Source organism: Phasianus colchicus, chromosome Z (assembly GCF_987193195.1).
Source record: "Phasianus colchicus chromosome Z, bPhaCol1.hap1.1, whole genome shotgun sequence".
Lineage (NCBI taxonomy): Eukaryota > Metazoa > Chordata > Aves > Galliformes > Phasianidae > Phasianus > Phasianus colchicus.
In genome coordinates, this window is record NC_143476.1 from 91,385,059 (window position 1) to 91,411,554 (window position 26,496).

The 26,496-nt window shown below is 42.8% G+C and overlaps 1 protein-coding gene and 1 long non-coding RNA gene across 9 annotated transcripts in view; both read right to left on the reverse strand.

Annotated features, from left to right (window-relative positions):
- LOC149913186 (uncharacterized) lies at positions 1-4,889 on the reverse strand. Of its 2 annotated transcripts, none has more exons than XR_016461509.1 (3): positions 4,814-4,889; positions 3,956-4,148; positions 1-281 (listed from the first exon to the last, which is right to left on the reverse strand). It is a non-coding gene; the product is annotated as an uncharacterized LOC149913186 (long non-coding RNA). The 2 variants fall into 2 exon arrangements; XR_016461510.1 differs by lacking the exon at positions 1-281 and adding an exon at positions 442-498.
- Positions 4,890-18,034: 13,145 nt separating this feature from the next.
- Positions 18,035-26,496, reverse strand: part of NEDD4L (NEDD4 like E3 ubiquitin protein ligase) — a 133,252-nt gene continuing 124,790 nt past the window's right edge. For 3 of the 7 annotated variants that reach the window (XM_090130540.1, XM_090130541.1, XM_090130546.1), the window contains 8 exons: positions 26,201-26,296; positions 24,436-24,509; positions 22,845-22,905; positions 22,465-22,524; positions 21,821-21,928; positions 21,173-21,269; positions 20,011-20,083; positions 18,035-19,468 (listed from right to left, as the gene is read on the reverse strand). In XM_090130540.1, the coding sequence (XP_089986666.1) occupies positions 19,366-19,468; positions 20,011-20,083; positions 21,173-21,269; positions 21,821-21,928; positions 22,465-22,524; positions 22,845-22,905; positions 24,436-24,509; positions 26,201-26,296 (672 nt within the window). In that variant the 3' untranslated portion in view covers positions 18,035-19,365. The remainder of the gene's footprint in view (positions 19,469-20,010; positions 20,084-21,172; positions 21,270-21,820; positions 21,929-22,464; positions 22,525-22,844; positions 22,906-24,435; positions 24,510-26,200; positions 26,297-26,496) is intronic. The other 4 variants (XM_090130542.1, XM_090130543.1, XM_090130545.1 and 1 more) reach the window with 2 other exon arrangements.

Genomic DNA, 26,496 nt, shown 5'->3' on the forward strand with positions numbered 1-26,496 from the left:
TTACTTTGGTGCAAAAATAAGAACAAGGCTTTGACTTCATCGGGTAATTGGCTTCAATACTCTACAGCTATGGTCAATCCAACAGGAAAATCTCAGGCCGACCTTGTTTTCCAGGGGCAGTCACAGCTGCATTGACTCCAGTGAAATCAAGATTCCTAACACTGGTGGTGTGATTCCTTTAGGTGACTCCTGTGCGTTCTGCAGTAGGGATCTGGAAAGGCACATGGCAGGGTATGCTTTTCCCACATACAACTGTGGGTCCACTTACAAAAGGAGTCTTCCTGAAATGAAAAAGCTTATTTATTCCTCAGTACAGCGGATGAACATATTGCTATAATTCACGTACTTCTCTGACTTGAAGTCTCATCTACCAGTAGCTATTTAGTGTGATAATGGCGTTTGATAGATTGGACACAAACACCATTGTCACACTCCACAGCTCTGGCAGCAGATTATTAGCCCATGGTAGCAGTAACACAGCATGGAGACTTTGGAGATCTGCAAAACACAGAAAAAGACCGTGTGTGTGTGTGTGTACTTAATATGTAGTACCTCAGTGTTCTCACCAAGGGTGTGAGAAACAGGACTCAGAGTTTTTGTGTCAAGTAGCTGCGGTAATCTAAAAGATAAGTGTCTTAAAGGTAAGTAGCTTTCAGTGTGCATTTATAGGCAAAGGAAATGGACAGGCGCCTTGAGGAAGTCATCGGTCTGGTCTTAAGGAATTTTGGAGAGAGGGATGAATCATCCTCCCCAGGGACTGGTGCCTTTCTTACTGACGGAGTCAACTCAGAATAAGTGCTTTAATTTTATAGAGCTTTGTCAGATCATAAAGTCAATATTTGTTTCCCATATGCATGTCTTTGCCAGCACCTTAAAGCCAGCTCGCTTAGAAGGCAGCAAGGTGGTCTTTGCTTCTCCTCCTCATTCATATCCAGTAGTGAAGTAAGCAGTGTAACTGAGGTACACAACTACTGTTTCCTCTTCCAGAACAGTTTCTTTGTTTGTTTGACAGGACAGAGTGCTTTTCCATATGTAATCTGCAAATCAGGTAACATTTCTGTATATCATGCCTATTCATGAGGACTGGTCTGAGAGCACAGAACACTTACTGAATATCACCTTACACACAGTGATTTGCTAAACCAGTTCAGCTGTGTGTCATCAGCACATCTGAGTATTGCAAAGATTCTGAATATGCAAACATTCCGAAGAGGAAATAGAGAAAGAAGAGCACGGGAAAGGAAGCAGATTAGAAAATAGAGCCTGGGTAGCCCTTATACCTTGCTCTTCTCTGCATCACAGAATCACAGAATTGGCAGGGTTGGAAGGGACCTCAAGGATCATGAATCTCCAACCCCCCTGCCACACGCAGGGCCACCAACCATCCCACCTAATGCTAGACCAGGCTGCCCAGGGCCCCATCCAATCTGGCTTTGAACACCTCCAGGGACGGGGCATCCACAGCCTCTCTGGGCAGCTGTTCCAGTACCTCACCACTCTCTCCGTAAAGAATTTCCCCCTGACGTCCAACCTAAATCTCCCTTCCCTCAGCTTCAAACCATTTCCCCTTGTCCTGCTGTCACTCACCTTTTCAAAGAGTTGATCCCCCTCCTGTCTGTAGGCTCCCTTTAGGTACTGAAAGGCTGCAATGAGGTCACCCCGCAGCCTTCTTTTCTCCAGGCTGAACAAGCCCAGCTCCCTCAGCCTGTCCTCATACTTCTTGCATCCACTTGCATCCTTTCATTCTTGCATCCACTTTCTCCTCAGTCTATAAAGGGTGTCACCTACTGTGATGTCTCTGCGGGAACATTTTGGGTACTAACTGGAAGAAACAATGACCTATGCAGATAGAAAGCAGTTTTGTGAACATGCAAGCTAGGAAGTGAATGTTCTTCAATATCTGTGGTATCTCACTCCCCTGGCGCTGTGTCATTCTCACACAGTAACATTCTTAGCACCTCTGCTTTATTCCCAGAACCATGTTGGCATTCCCATCACATCTTCCAGCTGAGAAACAAAAGAGAGAGGAAAACATCTCTATCACTGACTCCTTTTTAAAATCTAAATATTTGGCAGAACTGAGTCATGATGTCTGAAGGCAGTACAGCTATGAAGGAAAAGCACATTTCTGTCCTTGTTCAGAGCAAGCAGTCACTGATCTACATATCAGCTTCTGGAAGAAGGAGGAAAGGAATTCCCCAGTGTGAATCAGGGCATGCTGAAGCTGGTGAGAAGTGCAAGCCTGTGTGTCTCAAAAGAAGAGACTGTGTATGGGCAGCTCCCACCAAGTCTACTGAAACACTGGAGCTGGCTGGGGGGATGCACAAACTGTCCTGCTGCCCACGTGGGTTGAACACCTCTGAACCACCAGCACACCCTTCACAGTGATTTTCTGCAATCCTAACCTTTGGATGCAACTTTTTGTTGTGGTTTCTTATTTTTCTTTTTTTTTCTGGAAACTTTCTCATAAACACAATCTATTTCAACCTGTGTGGATCTGCCCATGCAGACTGACAGTCTGCAGAGCTCTGGACCAGTTTAACCACTGATTTACAAATGCATATAATTGAACCTTTGAGTAAGCGTGACTTGGCAGCACGAGCTGAGTTCTGAGCAGCCTGTGGCTGGCAAATAGCAAAGCTATGAGTGGCTGTGAGCTGCTCACCGTGTCAGATTGCTTTGGGTTTTGAACATGATTACTACAACTGCTCTGCTATGCCTACCCTTGCAAGGAAGTATGCCTGTAGGTGCTTGAGCAGGCCTGAGACTTTTCCAAGAGCTTTTTGCCTTGTACTGACTTTAAGTCTTGATGTGCAGTGGGGGAAATGCATACACAGAATAGTGGGGTGGTTGCAGACCCACCCACAGGTTGTACCACCAGGAAATCACAGCTACAGAGGAGCCATGTCCAAAGGAAGGAAGGGACCTGAAGACATCCCATGCATCAGAACGGCACTGAGTGCTTTGAATTAATGATGGGAGATGCACAGTTACACCAAGGACACTTGATATCCACTCAGGATGCTGCTTGTATTTGTGTACTTGAGGTCTGTGAGGATGTTTTTAATGAATATGTCTCTGCTTTGGCTACTGATAGTTGGAATCGATGCCAAGGGGATATACAAATACTGTACATTTCTTTCTAACTCATCATGGTAGCAGTGGTCTTCCCCCACCTTTACCAATACACATTTTACTCAGCATTAAATCTGCGCCAGAGAAAAAAGGTAAAACAACCCTGCTCCATTTAAGCCCTCCAACCAAAAGTGAGGCAGTTGCTGGCAAATACAGAGCCACGAGCAGCAAGGCTCTGGTAGAGGCACCTCAGGGCTTTGCTGTGAAATACAGTTGGCAGCTGTTGAATGCAAGAATGCAACTGCAGCAGGCAGCTTCATAGTTCCACAGCTACATGGAAAAGGGAATATTTCCACGAACAGAAGGTAGTGAAAGAAAGAAACACTGCAGCTTTTAGGATTGCGATGGAGCAAGAAAACCCAAAGCAACAAGGCAGCTGCAGTACAGGGAGAAAGAGAAAAACACACATTGTCACAGAAAAAAAAATCTGCTCTTTGCTTCTCTTCTATTATCAGAATGCTCTCGTCACGAAGCAAATTGCAAACATGAGAATTTTTCAAGAAGCATCACAGCGTGGATCACAGCATCTGTCCTTTTCATACCTTCAGGCTTGGAAGCATCCCTGCAAGCTGTGAAGCGTGGCTGGGTTTACTACCAGCTGTATTTTCTTCCTAAGACAACCTAATCCCTTTAACAGAAAGCGTGGGCTGAGATCACCATGTACAAGACATTAAATCCTGCTAAATTAAACAGGCCGTTTGCAGATATTTTGTTATTCCAAAGTGCTTCTTATTCGAAAGTCACTTGTGCTATTTTCTTTCCGTTAGTCCGTTTTATCATTCCTTTTCCTCACGTGAATCAAGCATGGGAAGGCACTTACCATCGCAGACAGGGGTCCTGTGGTGTGCCAGTGGGATCTGTCAGAATGAGGTGCTGTTGTGTGACATTTTGCTGAATATCCCTGCGCCCGGATTGCTGGAGAACCTGGTTTTCTTTCATGAGATCACAGCAGTGGTCAGCTGTTCAAGGCCTCTGTTTCCAGGGGACACCTTTGCCTCGCCCTTTATGGGATCCTGAGGTTTTAAAGTAAACAATTCATTCTCTTTCTGATAAGTCATATTAAAATATTGATCTGGGGGGTGGGGGATGGCTGTCGCTGCACAGAGCCAGGATCACCTTTATTCAAAAGGAGTAAGGAATGGGGGAAAAAGACACCGAAAACTCCCTTTTCTCTCCTTTTTTTAACGTGGGTTTCATTTTCCAGCGTCCCTATGACTTGGGAGAAAAGCCTGACTTCAGCTAAGAGCAGTGATGGCTAAATCAGGAATCATACTCAGGCTTCAGGACCTCATCCAGATAATCAGCAGCCAGACCACTGCATAAATCTCCAAATTTAAGGTGTTTTTAATTGCACTTTTTTGGTCTAGGCTACTATGGGATCTGAACCTGAGAGTTCTCTAAACGTAAGTTGGGGTCCCCCTTTCAGTACAGTAACCTTCCTGAGAGTCAGCCAGCTGGTGCTTCACTGCTAATGTTGACTGACTTGCTTCTATTCCACTAAAATATAAATATTTCGTAGCAGACTTAGGGGAAATTGATGTTGAAAAGAAAATATTAGAATTTTCAATATAATGCCTCACATAAGCAAAGAATCAGGTGGCCTTACTTATTCTGGATGGATGTGTCTATTTGGCAGGTGAAAAACACTGGAAAATCAGACGTGGAAGAAATTCTTTACCTTGCATTCTTCTTGCATTCAAGCTTTAGTGCTAGCAGACCTCAACCAGGGCACACATACATTTTCTGTCCTTCTTAAGGACCTCACCACTGCCAGAATAAGACGAAACCATTCAGTGCATATGAACTCCAAGAATCAGAGCTCTCTTGTCACGAGTACTTACCATGGAAATTTATAGTTCAGGAATAATTTTTTTCCCTTACAGAGAACTGCAGAATGTATCATAATTAGGGCATTATGGTGACATTTTTCTCTAACCTTAGTTGTAAGAGTGATGCTGTTACCTAATGCATGCGGTATAACGACATTGCTGTACCATTTCCAGCTGTGTTAAAGGCTTTAATCAACAGCAAGCACAAGTGAATAATGGGACAGGTGACAGATAGTAGGAAAGTGAAGAGTGAATGAAGCCAGAGAAGAAAGCACATGCTTCATCCTCTGTGTCAGGGTGTTGGAGAAGGGTACTGAATTAAGAGTTTTGTAAGAACACAATCATAGACTGCTTGTTTTTAGGGAAAAATGTCTCATCTGGGATAAATCCAAAGAAGGTGGAATTAATAGTAGTAACAGCAGCAGTGGTAGTGGTGGTAGTTCATGGTCTGTTCAAATAGTAAAACAGGATCTGGAGAAAACACTTATTAGAAATTACTGGGGTAATTATACCAGAATCCCACGTGCAAACAGCACATGTCGTTCTCAAGATGCATCTACAGGAGGTGTCTGTCAATATGCTTATTGGAAACGAGAGAGCAAGAACACCTCCACGAAAAACAAAACAGAATGCCACATGTTCTCCCACAACAGCAGAGAAAAACCCAGCACGTACTGCTGTTAGTCACAGAGGAAACACCACTGACTCGGTGTTTCTGGCATTGTGCTTCTGAACAGAAGCTCTTCTTGAGATGGCAACCTGCCATTGTAGGTGAAGAACAGCCCGCTGCATGCAGAGCCGCTGGTGGGAGTCTGAAGCAGCATTGCAACCTTCATTAGTGCTGCAGTCCGGTTTTAGTCCAATTCTTTGTAATTAAACACCAAATTATTTGGAAATTCCCGAAACAAGACAAAACAACAAGAAGAAACAACAACAACAAGAAAACCTAACCAAACTGCTTTGTTCAAATGTCAGCAAAGACACAAGGACAAACAGTGCGATACGCACTGCGCGTTCATCCGAGGGCCAAATTTTTGCCTTGAAAATACGTAGGGATGACCCAAATCAAAACTATCATTGAGTTTTAATCTGACCTTGGAGGTGGCATTGCTCAGAGCAGAGAACTGGGCCCTGTGACCTCCCAGCCTCCTTTCCAACCCAAAGTTCTGTGATGCACTGACTCTGTTTTATGTCTGCGGCTGCTGTTAATTTGTGTGTCACTGTGCAAACACTGAAATTTGGCCCATCCAAGGGCTCTTTCCTGTCACCTATCTTATATAAGACACAGAGGATGTAAAGTGCAAAGTAGAACTCCGAGGAATGTAACCATTTCCACGTGGAAAGAGTGAAAGAACCCCAAAACTGAAGGAATGATAATGCAGAGAGATGTGGGTTGATCTGAAAGTAATGCCTCCTATTTATTTACAGAGAAACAACAACAGATGTGTAGAGCACAGTAACACTATTTGATAGAGCAAATTCTCAGCTACAAAACACTATTTTTCACCATAGTCACCACCATTAGGCAATTCACATGGATGCTCTTTATTTCATGGTGTGACAGCTGTATGTGGTTGTCCAGAATGTGGCTTGCCTTTCATGTTGCTGTTGCCACTGTTGTGAACCAACATAATAACACAGGAGGCATTACTTTTGGAGCAGCCCTTATATAAACAGGACTTTCCATTCTGGGAAGTAAGAGGGTACTACAGAGGCATCAGCCCAAGGAGACTCCCGTTCTTCAGTCTTGTGGAACAGATAGGTAGAAATTCTCTTTCCTTGGACTCCAGCCTCAGAACCTAACTGTTGCAGTGATGATCATTCACACATGAGAATTTGAGCTGTATCTGTATGGATCTTCACCCCAGTTCTATCTTTAACGAGCATAGAATCAATACTCATGGTTTTATGCTGACATAGAGTTGGCTAATCCATCTGTAGAAAACCTCACCAGTTTCCAGCTGTGGGCATAGCTTGGTTTAAAACACTCAGACTAATTACAGTCCAAGTCATAGATCAGATGCTTTGATGTTGAAAACTGGCATGTATTGAATTATGTGTCTGAATATTCCCTTTGATAGAAGCTGTTCACTTCAGCATAGCTATGCTGATCTTCATCTCTTTTGGACATGACCATATAATTGCTACAGGAATTCTTGGTTTGAAAGTGGGCAAAAATGGTGTTTGTTTATCTTTCTAACAGAAATTCTTACGGTATTCAAGGGGCAACAAACTTCATGAACATTTAAGGACGTTTGCTTTACCAGCATCACCGCTGCAGTATAACAGACAGAAGTGAAGTGCATGTAGTGCTAGGGCAACTTATATCACAGCAGTGAAAATGACATGACCTTTCTTAGTCAATGGTAGGGGTTTAAAGATTACCTATTCTGGTCATTCTGACTACTAGAAAGAGAAAGATTAACTTAAAGCAGTATAAAGTAGAGCAAAGGTATTTAACCTGGAAGCCATGATCTCTCCTGATTACTTCTCGGGCTCAGTAAACGAAATTGATTTGAATTTCCCAATCATCAAATTCATTACATCAATTCTGGATCGTCCTGGCTTTCCCCATGAAATTCACCATCTGACAGGTCAGACATGAATACATAAGGCTAAGGATTATCTTCAGGTTAAAGGTGTAAAGCCTGAATAACCATGTACTGTCCTTAAAATCTGTGTGCTTCCTAAGCAAAATGGTTGTGGATAGAATTAAAATAATCTCTGTGTGTGCAGATCCTCTCTCCCTTCCTGGAGGGCACAGGATGTCCATAGGCTTCCCTCTCTACATCTTTTCTGAACTTGGGTATCAGTTCATTGTGCTGCTGTATGATTTCTTTTGGTCTGGCAGACATTAAATGTATAGAATTTAGTCACCATGCCATGAGGTTTTCCGCTCCTTGTACCACCCCTGTTGGACATGTTGGATGCAGAAAATTTAATCTTAGATCTGTACGTCATAGAAACACAGAATGGCCTGAGATGAACCACAATGCTCACCCAGTTCCAACCCCCTGCTACGTGCAGGGTTGCCTGCCAACCAGCAGACCAGGCTGCCCAGAGCCACATCCAGCCTGGCCTTCAATGCCTCCAGGATGGGGCATCCACAGCCTCCTTGGGCAAAGTATGAGATAGCTATTTCAGAACTACAGCTCTAAGTCACTTAGGAGTCCAAGTCCCAGGAGTACTCAATCTTCAGGACTTGACAGAACAAGCCAAACCTTTGCTCAGCAGTGGCCAATGCCACCTACATAAAAAGGAGGGAAAGGAACAAAAAGGAAATAGCTAATGAATGCAAAAGATGAAAACACAGCAGCTGAAGTTCATTCTGGGTGTGAATGGTTACAGTGTGCTGTGCTTCACGTGAAAACTTTCTACTGATGCATTTTGAAATAATTTGGTGTAGGCTTTGACATAATCTTTCTTCTTTTTGTCTTTCTATAAAGAACAACTTCAGGCTGACATAGGCTTAGAAAGTGGCTAAAAAATCAGGAAGACAATGATTTGATATTTCTGTGTTGAAAAGATGACCAGTTCCTCCGCTGTCAGTTTGGCCATGTTGATGATGATGGGAAAAGGAACTCCTTGGTGTTGGGTTACACACCAGGAGTGCACTGATCGAGGGGTAGCCAGGATAAGGATACTGAATACAGCTTAGAGTTGCTTTTTTCTCTCTTATTTGTTCATAGAATCACAAAATGGCTCAGGTTGGAAGGGACCTCAAGGATGATGAATCTCCAACCCCCTGCCACACGCAGGGCCACCAACCTCCACATTCAATACCAGCCCAGGCTGCCCAGGGCCCCATCCAACCTGGCCTTGAACACCTCCAGGGATGGACGGGGCATCCACAGCCTCTCTGGCAGCTGTTCCAGCCCCTCACCACTCTCTCTATAAAGAACTTTCCCTTGACATCCAACCTCAATCTCCCCTCCCTCAGCTTCAAACCATTTCCCCTTGTCCTGCTGTTATTTACCCTTGTTCTTCTCTATCTGTCATGATTAGTAATATCAATGCTTTGAAAACAAAAAGTCTTTTGATTTTTGACAAAATCAAGAAGTCTTGATCGTCATTTCAGATGAAAATTGCAGACAACTCACTAGCTAAATGCAAACATTCCATAGACATCATATTTAGTCTTACTGTGCAGTAGTGATCCTTCAGGTTACAAATTCATTTACTGTCCTGTACAGCAAGAAGTTGAGTTTCACGTGGCTGTTCTAGCCTAGATATCATAGCTCTACTGAACTGGAACAGCTGTCACGAAGTCCTGTTTTCAAGGCCACAGGAAAATAATCCATGTTTCTTCTTGCTTGTTCGTCTCTTTGGGTAGCTGCATTCCCTTTGGAGTATGTCTGTAGGGGAGAATACAGGAGTTCTGGGTGCAGCTGATTCTGATTGCTCAGATGAATGAAGGTGATGAGAGTCAGGCATCACAACTCTCTTCGTGTGCTAAGAGATTTCTACTGAGGAAATAGGACTAAAGCTCGTCCTGTGAAAAGAGTTGAAGAACTCTTTGAAGAAGAGAAGTAAGTTGTATTTGTAACTGGTGAGTGCTGTGGGAAGGATGTTCTTTCAGAGAGCAAAAGCTGGTTTTCAGTTTGCAACCTGTTATGAATCCATTGGCTGTTGAAAATAGGTCTATGAGTTATACAGTTGTTGAGACAAAGAGAAAATGAGTAAGTCTTCAGTGTCAGCTGGTGTCAGAGTGGCTCAGGGACCTTTCTATAAGCCTCAGTCCTTGGATCCAAGGCAGATAGGTCTTCAGAACAGTCAGTGTTAATTAGAGAAGGTTATGTAGTGCAATGTGTATTAAATTTACTGGATAGTGATAGCATTAGACTACCCGAAACTGCTCTTCTGGACTGACTCAGGTCGAGGAAGCTTGCAATTGAGGAAGCAGGAAAGATTTGTTCTAGGCTTCTAATCTTCAATTGTAATGTGAACACTCAGTGGTGCCAATACTCAGCAATTACAATTGCAGGAGTTATTGTTCCCGTGCCATGTATCAGGTTTGATGCTGTTTATAGAATGGACATGTATGGGTAGAAAGATGGGTAGAAAATGAGCTGGATTTGAGGTAAATCATCAGAAAGCTTGCTTCCCTTCATCTTAATGCCTGGAAATTTGCATAAAATTGCTGAGGGTGGAAAAATAAGTAAGCGTGATGTGAATTGAATCAGAGTTGGTCTTACATTGCCTGGGCAGGTGAGATGATAGGCTGGGTGCTGCACCTTGGACAGTTCTTTTGGTTAATACTGGAGGAAGGCTTTCCTAGCACGGCTATTCAGGGCAGAATAGTGCAATTTTCTTGAGTTCAGCTCCTGGCAATCTATGTGTTTGCAGGGAGCAGCCTGCAGTGGAGCTCCCAAAACACTTGGCTGAGGTGCAATTCCAAAGGCAGTGCTGACCAGCGAGGCGTAGGCATTCATATCCCAGCAGTGCAGAAGGTCTAGGAGGTCCAGGCTTTGCTAAGGACCCATCTGGCTTTTTTGCCATCATTTGCAGCATGTGCACTGGTAAAAGTACTTAGTTGTTCTTGAAGCAGGAAAACTGACCTGGAGCCTCAGTAGTTGAAAGAAGAGGTGGTCATCTCTGCTGTTTGCGAGTCCTCCTTGCCTGGAAACCTCTCACTAATGTGCTACAGGACAGCTGTAGAGTGTCAGACCTCCATGCAGGCATCAAGGCTTTGTCTGTGTGAAAGCAGTCTGGCTTGTGGTGAAGATGAAGAGGTTGGATTCAGATGGGCTTTGCGGAGGTTCTTACAGCCTGTACAGAGTTTTGAGGACCGTACTTAAGGGTGCATATCTCTGAACCAGAAGACTGAGTTTGTCATTCTCTGACACGGATTGAGAACAAACAACAGATGTGTCCTGCTGTGGAGTGTGCTGTGTCCTCTGTTGTGCAAGGGATGGCTCTGTCACAAATGCCTACAAACCAGTTGTTCTGAAGAACTACGCCTGGAGAGCAGAAAAGTTGGCATTTCGGACGCTGAAATAGTGAGAGGGAGGTGATGTCAGTGAAGTGTTGCAGGATGTAAGGTGTGGATCAGTTATGTTACACCTAGCACCTGACTGTATGTCGGATTTTTTATTCAGTAACGTGGTTAAATCTCAAAAGTGAAGCTGATTGTATATAATTTCCAAAGGTGTACACAAATGAGACATCCGAATACTTCCTGCTAACTGATCCAGCCCCCTGGAAGGGGCTGCCCAGGGAGGTGGTGGGTCACCATCCTTGGAGGTGTTCAAGGAACGTTCAGACGTTGTACTGAGGGATGTGTTTTAGTGGTCAGTGTTGGTGATGGATGGATGGTTGGATTGGATGATCTTGGAGGTCCTTTCCAACCTCGGTGGTTTTGTGATTCTATGATCCGTCCTGGGTTTAAATGGGTTTAATAAGGGAAGATTACATTTGTGGTGGGTTCTCAGGAAATAGTGGCTCTTTCCTGCCCTATGGACCATATTTAACCATAGTTCAGTACATGGGCCTTTCATTCTGCAGTGGATGGCAGCCTATATAATGCATATAAATCCTCTATAGAGCCCTACTACACCAGAGCCCAAAAAACAGCACCTTTTTAAAAAATTCTTTTTCAGTCTTTAATGGCTGTGCTTTGCTGGTGTTTGTCAACGTCCTACCCTGTCCCTCACTGGAAATATCTGCCATGAAAACAGAAACATGCAGGATTGTGGATCTTCCCTCTGTGTTTTCACAGACACCATTGATCTGCTGTGTGCAAACGTAGGCTTGTTTTTGCAAGAGACAGCTCCACGTGAAAAGGGAAGGGTTTCTTACCTCTCCTTGGTGTGGGAGTGTGGTGGGCACACTGATGTAAAGCTATTAGGAATTAAGTGCAAACAGTGGAAATTGGCTGCCTTTGCTGTCACGTAACAATTCATATGGCCAGAACTTTAAATCAATTGCTGTGACTGCACTGGTTTGCCAAGTTATACAACGGTGTGATCAGAATGCACTTAAAAGACAAATTAATTTGTAACTGCTTCCTTTTTTTCCCCTCCATTGCTTCATTTCTTAATTACTCATTTCTTTGGTATCAGTGGCCAAAAGGGACCAGCAAACTAGTTTGTAAAATCACAGAGGTAGGAGACTGGGGAGGAAAATTGGTTTGCAATAAACACCCACTTAAAATATTCGTATATATTGAAAAGAAAAAATGTATTTTTTGAAACTCAACTGAAGTGTGACAGTAATCTTTTCTTAAAGCATAACTGTTCTATTATTGTTTGTACAGAGGCTGTATTTCATATCCACAGCACGGCCCCCACAGTGCAGTACTACTCTGCTCCTTGGCTGAGCCACTGATTCCATCTTGCTTTTGTTCCTCAGAACAAAATGCATGCATCTAAGCTAAAGTTTTCCCTAAGTTGCAAACTGTTTCAGGTACACTGAGTCTTAAAGGACTCATCATTAGCAGAAGCAGCTTGAATTTTCTGGCTTTTATTTTAAAAGCTAAAGCTTTCCACTGGTGCAAAATGAAACTACATGTTCCATTCTTGTAATTTCCCTGTTGTACTGGAAATCAATTCAACACATGCAATAGTTGTTTCAGTAATAACGATGGATAAAACTTTTGAAAACAATCGATAAGTTTGAGTTTATATAAAGACCAAGTGGTTAGTCTTATGTTGAAATGGAGACTGGAACTCTGCAATTTGCAGTAATTTCAACACTCACTTTCATGGCTTATTCAGGGATTCAGAGATTGAGAAGCATAATCTGCAAGCAGAAAGAATACATTTCTGATTTTATACTTGCAGAATACATTCTGTATGAAATGAAACTTGCAACTCACCTGCTGCTCCTAGAATACTCTTCAAAACTTGCTTTTCTTCTGAGGAAGTTTATTACGACTGGAAATGAAAAAGCATGGCACATGTACAAAGCCTGGTTTTATCCCCAGTGCAGAGCAGGTTATTTCCTCCTGACCTTAGCTGATGTTTTTTTTTCAGCTTACTTTCAGGCAGTATCCTCTGCAGCTGCCTTTGAGCTGCATGGCACTGTACAAATGTGGCACGTGTGGCTGCTCTGCCAGAAGAACAGACTCAGTGTGCTGCTTTGGGGTCAGAATGGACCCTTTCTCCAGAGTTTGTTAAAGATTACTCAGTCTGAAATGCATCAAGAGCAAGACTTCTCCTTGATTTGATCATTACTGCGGGCGTTACATCTGCAGGACTTGTCAGCTCTGCTCTGTTGTTAACTCGTGTGAGAGGGCTTCGTTTGCCATAGTGGCATTTGATGATGTCTGTTCTCTAGAAAAACTCGGTGCACCTTCAACATCTGTGAGCAGGCTCGGTCTGTGGGGGTTTGTTGTTCTGCTTTGGCTGTTGGGTTTGATGAGCACTGCACTGTTCTTTGCGCCTCTGGGGTGAAATTGGTGATAACTGCAGTGCTTGGGCTCTCAGCAAGGCGCTGAGCTGAGGTATGCACTGATGCAACACGGTGCAGGGGGAGCACATATTGCAGTGCTGTGCAGTATGCCTTCTGGTGGGGAAAATACGCATCCATTTCTAGCATCGCTGAATTAAGCTGCAACATTCACGGGCATCTCCTTTGAGCCATTTCACGTAAGCAAGCTGGGGAATGTTAAATATTAATCGTTCTTATCAGCCCTCTGTAAGCAGCAAGTCAGAGCCTTGTTTTAACTCCAGGTAAATGAACAAACGAGCTGGGCTGATTTCTGAAACTAAGTGATGTATGTAGCAAGATTCAGCTCGTTTCACAATTCTTAAATGCTGGTGGAACATGAAGTTCCCTTTTAATTTGGGGTTGGTGAGTAACTCAGCCAGACTCAAGTAAAATGAGTGTGCACAAGCTGCCCCAGCTGTGTGTTGGCGTATGTTAGGTATATCACACACACACAGTACATGAAGTAAGGAAAAGATGGGATGGGATCGTGTCAGTGTGATCTGGAGAATACAACCTCTGATGAGAATGGCACTGAAAAATTCAAGCAGAGTGTGTTATCTCTGATAAGCACGTGTAATTTCCTTCTGAACAAACAGTGAGAAAATAGCATCGCTCTGTGAGCTGAGCTGCACTGTCAGATCATATGATCTAATGATGCTTCAGCTTGGAAGGGATGCCAGGATCATAACATCATAGAACAGTTTGAATGGGAAGGGACCCTTAAAGGCCATCAGGTGCCACTCCCTGCAGTGCACAGGGACACCCACAGCTCCAGCATGCTCAGAGCCCATCCAGCCTGACCTTGGGATCACCAGGGATGGGGCACCACTGCCTCTCTGTGCAGCCTGTGCCAGAGCCTCCCCACTCTTACTGCAAAAAGCTCAAGTCCAATCTATATCTCTCCTCTTATAGTTTGAAAACACTTCTCCTTGTCCTGTCACAGAACTTGCTAGAGAGTCTGTCCCTTTCTTTCTTGCCTGGAAGGCCAACTGTATCCTGGGCTGCACAGAGGGGTGGCCAGCAGGGACAGGGAGGTGATTGTCCCCCTCTACTCTGCTCTTGTGAGGCCCCATCTGCAGCACTGCATCAGGCCTGGGGCCCCCAGCAGAAGAAGGATGTGCAGCTGTTGGAGTGGGTCCAGAGGAGACCACAAAGATGATCAAAGGGCTGGAGCACCTCCCCTGTAAAGAAAGGCTGAGAGAGCTGGGCTTGTTCAGCTTGGGGAAAAGAAGGGAGACCTTACTGCTGCCCTCCCTTACTTGGGGAGATGTTATAATAGGAGGGGAACTGTGTTTTTACATAGTCTAATAGTGATAGAACAAGAGAGAATTTGAGATTGCTCAGACAAGCTGTGCATGCCCCGTCTCTGGAAACACCCAGGGACATGGATAGGGCAACCTGAGCTGGTGGAGGGCAGCCAGCCCAAAACAGGGTTGTCCTCCTCCTACAGGAGAGGAAAGAAAATGGAGGCAGTTGTCAGTGTTGAAGGCAGAGGTCTACAGAAGTCTTCCAGCGTCCCTTACAATATCATTGCACAATGATTGGGGATTTTGCCATATCCCTGGCTTGAGGTTTTCGGTGCTTTTGGCCCTACCTCAGGCTGCCAACAGCAGGCAGTAGCCAAGGACAAGCAGGTGGGGACCAGCTGGGCTGACCGTGTGGTCACTGCACCCCTGCCCCTTGTACGGACAGATAGCTCAAACAGAGCTATTTAAACAGATGCCTGTAGCACAGATAAAAGGTGGTATGGGGATGTGTGTATATGCACTGACCCTCAGAGGCCCCAGAAAATGGCATTTTCTTGTTGGTCGCTGTCCAAGTAGAAAGCCTGATTAGTTATTGCTGTAGGTTAATTTTAAGCATAGGCAGCAATCAAGCCTCAGATTTCTGTTAAATATCACTCATGCTGTTAGATGTTACATCCTGAAATATCCTGATTTTCTGTTTCCTAAGGTCATTCTCCTTTGTGCTTGTCAGAGCATTGACACCCTGAAGACCAATTTGTTTCCCTTGCAACTACAGCTTGATGTGGACTGCTGCAATCCTCCTAGCAAAAAATGCCTTTGCACCTCAGCATGGAATTTTCCATTTCATATTCTTCTGGTGCAGCAGAACTGCCCTCGTAGAGATGAAATCATGATTTTGACTGCATGTTTGTTTTAACCCAGGGGCACAGCTGGGTCTGAGATGAGGAAATGTTATCACAACTTCTGTTTACATTATCACTAAATAGTGCATGCTTATTGTTATTGAGTATCTGCATGCTTGACTAGGAAGCTGGTCAAAAGTTGGCAATTTTCTTGAAAGCAATTTTTCACAGAAATAATGCTCTGGAATATAGGAAGTGACTGGGATGGCAGAAGACAGAGAATGTTGTTTGCAGCGCTCAGTTCTCTGCTCTGGGAGGAAGGAGATGGATGGATTAGCACGGAATATTAACCTCCAGCTACTTCAAAGTGTTTTTTCTTTTTTTTTTCTGTATGTAAAGAAACCTTTAAACCTAAAGATTCTGCAATGGCACACTGAAAGAGTTAGATCTACAGCGGAGAAGCATCTGCCCACTGCATGAGACTAATATTTGTCCGCTATCGATCCAGTGTCCATCTCTGTTATTCTTTAACTTAAGGCCAAGGTTCAAAGTTTTGCTTTTAGTTTAAAAACTGAATGCAGGAGGAGGTCACATCCTCTCTCTAATCAAGAAGTGACAGAGATCTGGGACAGAGCCCTGGAGGGCAGCTCAGTACCCTGTTCTGAAAACCTCTATGCCACAGGCACATGTAGATGTCCACCCACTGCAGCACGTAGCCTGACAAAATGGGGCACGTAATTAGTCCTAATTAGCAGAACAAGCAGATGCTCCAGGTTTTTGCCACCTGGTTTTGCACACAGCAAAAATGCAATGGTGGTTATAACCTGTGCACTTGTCTTTTCCAGCTTGATCTTTCAAGGTGAGGTAATACTGCACTGCTGGACACCATGGTACAAGTATTACCTTCTTATCTATGCTATTTGCAAGCATTACTGTGCCAGTATATGATACAGATAAATTTTTCGTGGCCCAGAGTGCATCCAGGTCAAACTTACTGTATTCAAGTCCAAAGGAGAATTTCAATTTTACCAGGCTCAAGCTGGGCAAAGATTAAATTTGAAGTTTCATGGTTAACCTGACTGCACTCCCTGTTAATATATATCATTGCCTATTTGATACTCAGAGAGCCTCATTTTAGGGACCTAGCTCAGTGACAGGCTCCCTTGACTTCTGCAAAGCCAGTGGCAGTGGATTGTTTCTCTGAAGGCTGACTGGGGGGGCAATGGGGTGCAGAGAGGCCATCAAGAGGAGCCGTGTCCTCTGTGTGTCAGCAGGGAACACAGCTGTGTTTCACTTGTAGGCACTGATCAGCCATCATGCATCATCTGGGAAGTTCTCTGCAAAGTCCTCAGCTTGCTGTCTGATCACAGTACAGCAAAGCAAGGTACAACACCCAGTGTTCAGACATGCAAACCTTCTCATCTGCTTCCTGTTCAGGTCTTGTAACTCCCAGAGCTGGATAACTGCATGCCCTGATAGTCTGAACTTAGGTAATGGAAAATGCAGCTGCAAGAAAGGTGGCTATTGTTTTCTGCTGTGCTTTCATGGTGCACCTTACTGGAGATAGCAGATTGTCTCCTCCAGCATTCTTGTAATGAAATGTAGGAAATGTGGCATAGATGGGTGGGCAGTGAGGTGGACTGAGAACTGATGGCTGGCAGAGCTAACAAGGCTCTGATTTCTGCTCCCATCTCAGCTGCACTGCTGCCGGGTCACAGCCTCTGCGTGAGGCTGGATTTCAGTTCTGCCAAAAAATCTCAGGAGTGCTTTAAGGTATACAGCACTGGGCATTAATGTATATAGGTCTGTGCAGATGCTCGGATTTCATAGAATCACAGAATGGCTTGGGTTGAAAAGGACCACAGTGCTCACCCAGTTCCAACCCCCTGCTGTGTGCAGGGTCACCAACCCCCAGACCAGGCTGCCCACAGCCACATCCAGCCTGGCCTTGAATGCCTGCAGGGATGGGGCGTCCACAGCCTCCTCAGACACACTGGTTGCCCAAGGAGGTTGTGGATTTACCCTATCCTCTCCGTCTCCCTCCCCCCCCCCCCCCCACTAAATCATCAGTGTGGTGCTTGTTTACCTACTGAAATGCACTTATTTCTCTTGTTCAAGGGTTTATGATCATAAAGTGCAAAAGGTTAGAAAGGGACATCGAAAGAATTGGTAAGTCTGGTGTTCAAATGCTAAAACACCTTCATGCACCTGTTAGCTCCTCAAACCTTTTGCTGACATGCACACAGCATTTGCTGAACGTTATTAGCATTAAGCCTTCTTTTCAGTGGCCTTTTGCCCTAAGATACAGCTTTGCTGAGGTCCATGGTGTGGCTGCTCCATGCCAGCAGCAGGCAGTACCTCCGGTGGGTGCTGCAAAGTGCTGGGCAGAGAGGTGACCTTCTGCTTCCACACTGTACCACCCTGCTCCATAAAGCATCAGGTGGGCTCCTGGGGAAAAGTCCTGCACAAAAGGCAAAACTGACCCCGCCTGCTGTGCAGCCATACCCTCACACCTCCTGCCGTAGTGCTGCAACCATTTAAGTTCAGTGGATCAAATACAAATCTTTCACTTTTAATCCATCACACAAGAGATGCAACTCAAGACATTATAGTTTAGGCATGCAACATGTCATAGGTAACAAAACTGATTAGATAGATAGCAGTGTATATTAAATAAATCTTTGTGATTAAGTAAAAAATAAATCACAAAAACAATTGCTGAGGAACATGTCTGCAGGCTCAGCTCTACAGCTGTTGGTTTTTTTTTTCCTCTTATACATCAGCAGCAGCCAAACTCACAATTGATAGATATTGCACCAGAAAGACATGTGCAGTGAGAAGGAACATAATCACATTAATGTTTATGATAAAAAAAAACACAGATATGACTTCAATGTGTTACATAAAGTGCCTTTAGAGTTGGTGCAGTTAGAAACAAAAGATACCGTGTTTAGATATCATTAGCAAATGCATACAAATAGGAGACAAAACAGATCTGTTTTCCATAATGCCAAATCACACAGTGCCAGGTTTTCTTCAAAATGCCTCCACTGCACACAGTAAAGAGGAAAGGATAATAAAAGAACCACTATACAAAGATAATGACAGGGTTAAGCATATTTTCCTAAATGATTAATGCCAACCCTACCCCAAAATGTTCTTCAGTACATGTAAATATCACCAAGGAATAATGAGGCAATTTCTTTATTGAACATGAGATTTGGCATGCTATGTTATGACTGTCCCTCGACTCATAACTATTATTTATACAAAAATGCAACATAGAATCCATACCTCCTCTGGATACAGAAAAATATTTATGTGCTCTTGATATAGCCAATATAGAGAAGAATTCCAAGATAACTATCTCCTATTTTCCTAATAGTTTGGGAACACAAGGCTCAAAATGAGCTTGAAAAAAATGACACTGGCATCAAGTCTGGTAAGAAATTAAGAAAAATGCTCATTCTTTCCCCAGATACATGAAATTTAATTGTAATGAAATATAATCTGAAAATGTCTAAATCAATTAAAAAGTAAACATGAATTATAACACTACCCCTGTAAAATGATTAATTTCATTCATTGTCATTAGAAATTATGTAAAATTTTTATTAAGGGCTCAGCCTACAGAGGCACAACATAAATACAGTAAGTCCTGCTGAAATGTAATCAGAGTACATATAACCCCATAGTAACTGGCTGTGGAAATGTCAAAAAAGCCATCCACAGACCAGAGTTCAAGATTCTGCATTTAGGCCACCGCACTGTCGAAGAGTTTGCTCCAGGAACCAGCGCTGTGCGACGGTTCTGCCACAGTCACAGTCCATCGTGGAGAAGTGGAAGTGCAGCAGAACGCGCCGAAAAGTGGGAAGCAGTGCCCTAATCCACTCCTTCAAATCCTTGTGCATTTTCAACTGCCATAAGGAGCTTCTCTCGCAGGTCGTCGAAGGATTCATAAAGAGGTAAGTCTAAGCGATTAAAGCTGAAATTCAGAAGGAAAAGAAAAATGGAATTACTTCAATATTTTGAACGCATTTTTTTGAGAGAAATAGAAAAGGTTGAATAACTTGGGTGTGAGACAGGAGTGTGCATTCAACTGGAGAAATGGGCTGTGCACAGCTAGCCACTGCCAGCTGTTTCCCATGGGTACCAGCTGAGGCCAACCTGAGAGTTTTCAGAAATTATTCACTGTCTTGTGAAAATAGGAAGGTTTATGCTCTTAACCACCCCTGAAGAGGAAAAAAACTGTTACATAAAACGTGGAAAATAAATGCATGGACCTGCATGAGGATGAATGAGCTCTGGAGTTGGTGCACGTCTGTCAGCCAGCACCAACCACATCACCCTTCTCATGTTTCCATGTGTGTGTATCTGCTTGCCCAGTCCATGCATTGATTTTCTATCTATTGAATAACATGTTCTATTCTTTTTAGGACATAAACTCACTGTGACACACACACCAGACCCACCTGTACTCAAACAGACTCATGCACAGATGGTTGAACACACACGCTCTGGACTTACCATGTGTGAGCTCTGGGCAGTTTATCAGGAGTTCCCCATTGCTCTATTGTAAACAGCTGAGGACCATTTGAACCTAGTTGGGAAAAAAAAAAAAAGAAACTTGAGTTAGTGGACCCTACAGAAACTACTTCAATTGCTGTATTAAAAATTGCATGTTTACCCTAATGGTAACTTCCATTTACAACTGGTACAAAATACTTTGTACAAACACTGTTAGGTCAAAATTACATTAAAGCAAACAGTGATGTGGAAATATACTATTTCCAAACGCAGTTAACTTACTAAATTCACCAAGCTACTCTTTGGGTAGAGCACATACAGTGTGAAAGAGGTAAGCTAGACTGGTAACTGGAAAAAAACCAACCACACTTGCATAGACCTCCAATCTCCTCTTCTTCATGCGCCATGAACTTTACTGCTGCCCACAGCTGACATTTTCTTTGAGGGATTTGATACTTCCTGGGCAAGGAGAACATCTACAGAACACCCATGGTGAACACAGGGACAAGGGGAAATGGTTTTAAGTTGAAGGAGGGGAGATTTAGGTTGGATGTCAGGGGGAAGTTCTTTACAGAGAGAGTGGTGAGGTGCTGGAACAGCTGCCCAGAGAGGCTGTGGATGCCCCGTCCATCCCTGGAGGTGTTCAAGGCCAGGTTGGATGGGGCCCTGGGCAGCCTGGGCTGCTCTGAAATGTGGAGGTTGGTGGCCCTGCATGTGGCAGGGGAGATTCATGATCCTTGAGGTCCCTTCCAACCCGGGCCATCCTATGATTCCATAATGAATCACTGGCACAGGCTACCCAGAGATGTGGTGGATTTCCCATCCTCGGAGATATTGAAGGCCAGGTTGGACCTGAGATTCTGAGCTCAGACTCTGAACAACCTGATCTAGCTTTATGTGTCCCTCTTTATTGCAGGGCAGTTGGACCAGATGACCTTTAAAGGTTCCTTCCACCTCAAACAATTCTGTGATTCTGTGAACAAAACTATGCTTCCCTTCCAGTGTCCCCAGTTTCTCCAGTGCTGCTGGCATTCAGTGCAAGGAGTTTTATCTGGGAGTAAAGGTTGGCCGTGCCCATATCTCAGTAGTGTTTGTGCTCTCCTGATGGCATTCGGGAGCCACCTGCAGCATGTGATCTGCAGGCAGAGGGCAGGAAGCTTACCATAAAGTTCAGCAAATCCATTCATAGGCACTCGTGACGTCCCAGTAACAAACTGCAGTAACCGAATGCGTTTTTCTGCATCCATCAGTAAAACAGCCTGTTGAGAAGCAGACAGGGTGACTTTTCGTGGCTGAAGATGTCAGTGTTAAAATAAGCAAAACAGAATTTATTTGTATTACATGGTAAGAAATAGACATCTAACTTCAAAGGATGGCATGCTACATTTTCTCTGGTTAAACAAGAATTCTTTTCTGCTTATAACAAAGAAAGTGACAATGCCCAGGCAATTGGGCATTGTAGCTCCCTGCCAGGAGCTACAACTGCCGTTCATCTGTATGAGGTGACTCACAGTACTTCTGTAGTACAGGGAAAACCTAGTTTTCCTGCAAACATACACTTTTCATAGAAGTACTGTAGTTCACAAAGATTACAGACCACTTCAATAAAACCAGAGAGAGACTCTGTCAATCATGGGCCATTCCAATATAGACTCCAGGAAGTACGACAACTGCCATTTCCAGCATATACCAATGTGTTTTTCAGTAGTTTTTGAAAAGAAAAAGAATTTCATAACTGACTCCACAACACGCTAAGGGATCTTTGACTTCCAGGTGTAGTCAGAGAAGCCAAACATGCTAAGAGCTTTACCTTCCAGAACCACTGGATGACGGGATGATTTGGGCAGTAGCCATTTTTGTAGATTGTGTGCTGTCTCCAGTCATTAACGTCGACATCCCCAAGGCCACACATCAGTAACTAAATATGGAAATAATTGATGTGTTGTTAATTGAAGATAGTACTGGTACTACCCTGAACACTTCATCAGAAAAATCACCACTCCTCTCCCTCTGCTGCCCGACCTCTTGAAGTTAACACTGTACCAATGCAAATACAGACATAAAGTGATACTGAGTTTCTCTTCAGGAGAATTCTCAAAGATCACCTCACTTCACTGGAGAAACACTATGCAGTATGAAGTATGTATGCTTCATGTGACAGTATCTTTTACAGCATATTTGCTGAAAACACGACCAGTAAATGTCATTCGTTCAGCAAGCTACTTGCATTCCTTACATATGCATGTACTAAACCACCTCAGTGAGTAACTGATACTTCCTGTGCTTTTACTTGATTGATAGATTTATTAATTTGGGGAGAAAAAATCCTCACTGCCTACTAATGGAAAGAATCTTTGCCTCCAAACTCCATGATGACCTAGTGAATTGAGAATGTAGTGCATCTTTGCAATCAGCAGTATCAATCTGTCGTCCCTGGGCATCAAACCAACTCACCTCTAGTTCATTTTCATCAAAAATTTTAATCAGATCGATAGGAAGAAGTTCTGTGAATCCCTAAGAGAAAAAGTAAAATTAGCAAACTACGTATAATTATGGTTTTATCTGACAGAACTTTTGCCTTTGGAGAAAGCTATGAGCTAAGTAAGTGATGGAGGACAAAGAAGGGTTTAGAAAATGAAATATAACAGTTCTTGAAGTATTATGAGTCTCTAATTTAAAAATTGCTATTTGAAGCTCAAATAATGTCAACTTGAATGAGAATGACCTTATGAGACTAACAGAACCTGTGTGGTCATGCACAGCTTCCCACTCCTGTATACTGATGTATGCGTACATAATTTGGGTAAAAAGAAGGATAAAAAAGAGAACCTTACCTCCAAAAAAGCATTCATTTGTTTTTGAACTCTGTTTACAAATCTCCACTGGATGACCAGGCTATAGGAGATAAAAACATGAACACATTCATTAGAAGACTAATTAGCAACCCTAACAATGTCAGCTTCTCATTTACAACTTTAGGTATCTCTCAATCATACTTTTATATTAGAGAATTTGGGTTGCTTTTTATTAAATTATGCAGCCTACAAATTCATTACTATGCTTTCTTTCTAAGTGAGGTTGTAGTCTCGACCCTGGTTAATGTACTTACTCTTAGAATTAAGTTACCTAAATGATGACTTTTTTTTTTTATTCCACAACCATAAGTATATTTGTGATATCTGTGATTCTGTGATTCTGTGACTACAACTGCAGTTTCCTTCCTTTTCTTTTTTTCTCTTCTTTTTTCCCTTGTGCACCAACTAGAACTCCTCAATCATAACATAACTCTTGGAAAAAGCACTGGAAAAAATTAAACTGCATCAAACATTAAGAAATGAGTGTATATAAGCACAAGTATGGACTCTGAAGTTATAAAAACACTACCATTAGCATTTATCTAGGATTACTGAGGTGGAGGTGCAATTCAGTTCTTTGTTTTGGCACACACCTTTTCAAAGAGCTCTTCTTTATTGCTTTACTACATGAAGATTACAGAGATAAAAAGTGCTTATGACATCTTACACTTTGCATCCGTAAACCAACAAAAACTGCCTGAATGCCTGAAAAACTGAACTGCTGATGGTGTAAATATATGCTGCACAGTCAAACTAAGAGCAGAAAACAAATCATAAAACCAAAAACTTCTTACTGTTCTGCTATTACGGTCACTTCACTGTAATACCACACTGCACAGGAGGTGAATAAAGAAGTACAGAGTATTCCTCTTAAAGGAGTACTTAAACATGTGCAGAGCTCCTGAACCCTTCCTGAATAAAAACTAAAGGGGAAGCAAATGTGACCTCAGCAACATGATGTCCTATTTTCACTCTTTTCTCTCATTAGTTTATTGTTGAGATCTGCACTTATTCTTCATTTGCATTCTCTGAAAGCACTTCACCAGGAAAAACTGCAGCCCAGGGTGCAAATTTACTGCTTAGGAGACCTACAAAGTAGAGGCTAGCTACCTAGGCTACCAGGCTACCTAGGTGGGCAGCCAGTGCAGAAAATGAGGCATGAAATCAGGCCAGATTCATATGCTGCTGTAACGTAGTAATTCCTGTATCCAGGAAATGCCATTTCTTTGTTTTGGAGGGTGCTCAGGATGAGTAATTTAGACTGGTGTCTGCAGCCATTCGGGGCAATTCCATGCCTCCTTGAATACTCCTTATGCCAACACATCAAGAAAATACTGTTTCCTACTACATGACATGGGCTGCCTTAATTAGAGTAATTCATTGAACAATAAAGGTTAATATTCCAACTTTCTAGGAATGTAGTGTAAACAAACCATGTTAACAAAGGGATTTTCTTTTAAAAGGTTTTCTGACAATTCTTTCTGCTACAATAACTGCAGTGGGGTAAATTCCAAAGCATTAACACTGTGTGTTGTTACACCTAGGGTAAACTCTACAAATATATACGTACTCAATGTATTCTCTTTTGTTCTCATTTGTTACCATGATTTCTGACCCATTTGGCTTCAGGTCGACTTGATACGTCTGGATTTTAAAGAAAAAACAAAATACAACAGGGCATTATTTCAGGACATGTTTCTCATGAAATCCACCACCCCTGAGAGGCACTTTACAAGCAGTACTAAAAAATTATTACACCGTAATAGCTATTGAGACATCAACATATTTCATGTTTAAACATGATTTAATTAGGAAGAAATGATTCTATGGTCACTCTTAAGAGTAAATTATTTTTCAACACCTATTGCAAAACGGCAGGTAAAACTGGGCAAAGAAAACACATCCTCCCATCTTCATAAGGACAGAAAAATGCCTTCTAATTCTTCAAAGTGCTGAAAGAAATTATTGGCACAGCTGGGGCAGGGAGGGCTGGAGGGCCTTACCCTCTCCAGGCTGTGAGTCTGTGATTAAGATCTGTGAACTTAGGAGAAAGAGAGACATCATCCTTCTCTACTCTTTTGAAGGATGCTTTCCATGCTTTATATCTTGAAAATACCTTCTTACTCATTTGCGAGTGCTAGCAAAATCCTATTCTTAGCTATCACATATTAGATTTCTCTTGTTTTTCCTTTAATTTGAGAAAGATTCTGGTGATAACTGAAGTATAAACAAAGACAGAAGCTTACAGCAATGCAAATCTTTCCCTCTTACATAGTGAACATCTGTGTGGAAGCAGTACAATCTCCTAACCAAGTTCCAAACGTTTCAGCAGCGCTGCTTGAGGCAAAACAAGCAGCAAGTGAGTGGATCTCTGTCCCTGGAGGTGTTCAAGAAACATTCAAATGTTGTACTGAGGGACATGGTTTATTGGGAAGTATTGGTGGTATGTGGAGGTCTTTTCCAACCGTGGTGATTCTATGATTATATGACTTCCATGAGACCCCAGAGTTTTGACACCAGTAAATGGAAAATGCAGAAGCAGACAAATTAGTCATTATCTGCCATGTTTTACAGCTTCTGAATTGTTGAGAAACATCCTGCAAGCATTTAGATGGATAAGACATTCCAGTCTCTACCCATCTAGCTTACTCTGCAGTACAGCAGATCCTACCCTGATAATACTGAGCTTCAGGCTTTTCTGTGATAAAATCTGTCTTGCAGTTCTGCCTCTCACAGGCAGTATGATGGAAACAAGATTATACCTGCTGCTATTGGGATTTATCTGTAGCTCACTGAGTTAGGTAAGCTGAAACAGGATAGAGCCAAGAGGACTTAAAATTCCATCATTATTACTGGTTCCCAAATGGGACTAAAGCATTTTTTGTTTGTAACAAAAACAATTGTGAATCTTTGCAAAACAAGCATGCTTCCTTTTGCTGTATCATCTGTCTGCACTATTAAAAGAGACTGTAAAAGGGTACTCTGCTGCTTATAATTCTACCTCTTCCCATGTTCTTTGAGAACATCTTCAATTGTAGAACCCCACACAGTCCCAGGCTGAGACCATTTTTAATGAGCATTCTGTCTTTTATTAGTTTCAAATACTGCTTTTCAGAAAGGCACTGTGTTGCTCACTGGCAAGAATGTAATTTCCTTCTTTGGCATCTCAAGACTTAAATAGTTCAGTAAGAAAGTCAAAGTCTGCCTGTACTGGTCGTTAACATGCAGCAGTCCCAATTAAGTTCACAACCATGAGATACTGCCCAGAAGTTAATTACTTTTTGGCAATAACCAGTAAGACAGAATTACAAACTTTTGGGTTAGTGTTTACATACCTGTCCAAAGTTTTCCTCATCTATGCAAAACATGAGATCCAGCTCTGTAGGGTCATTCTCCAGGATCCACTTCAAAGAGTTGTAGTATTCACTGTCCTACAGGAGATTAAAATTAAACAAGGTTTGAAAATAAAAACATTAAAGAGATAAAAGGCACCTAAATCTAGAACTCCAGGGGGTTGCAGAGAGCTTGGAATCTGTTTACTGGTACAGCTACTGTAAAGGAGGATGAGACTGATCTTTGTGTTTTTCAGCTGGTACTGAATTCCCTTAATTGCTTTTTAACTGTGTTATTA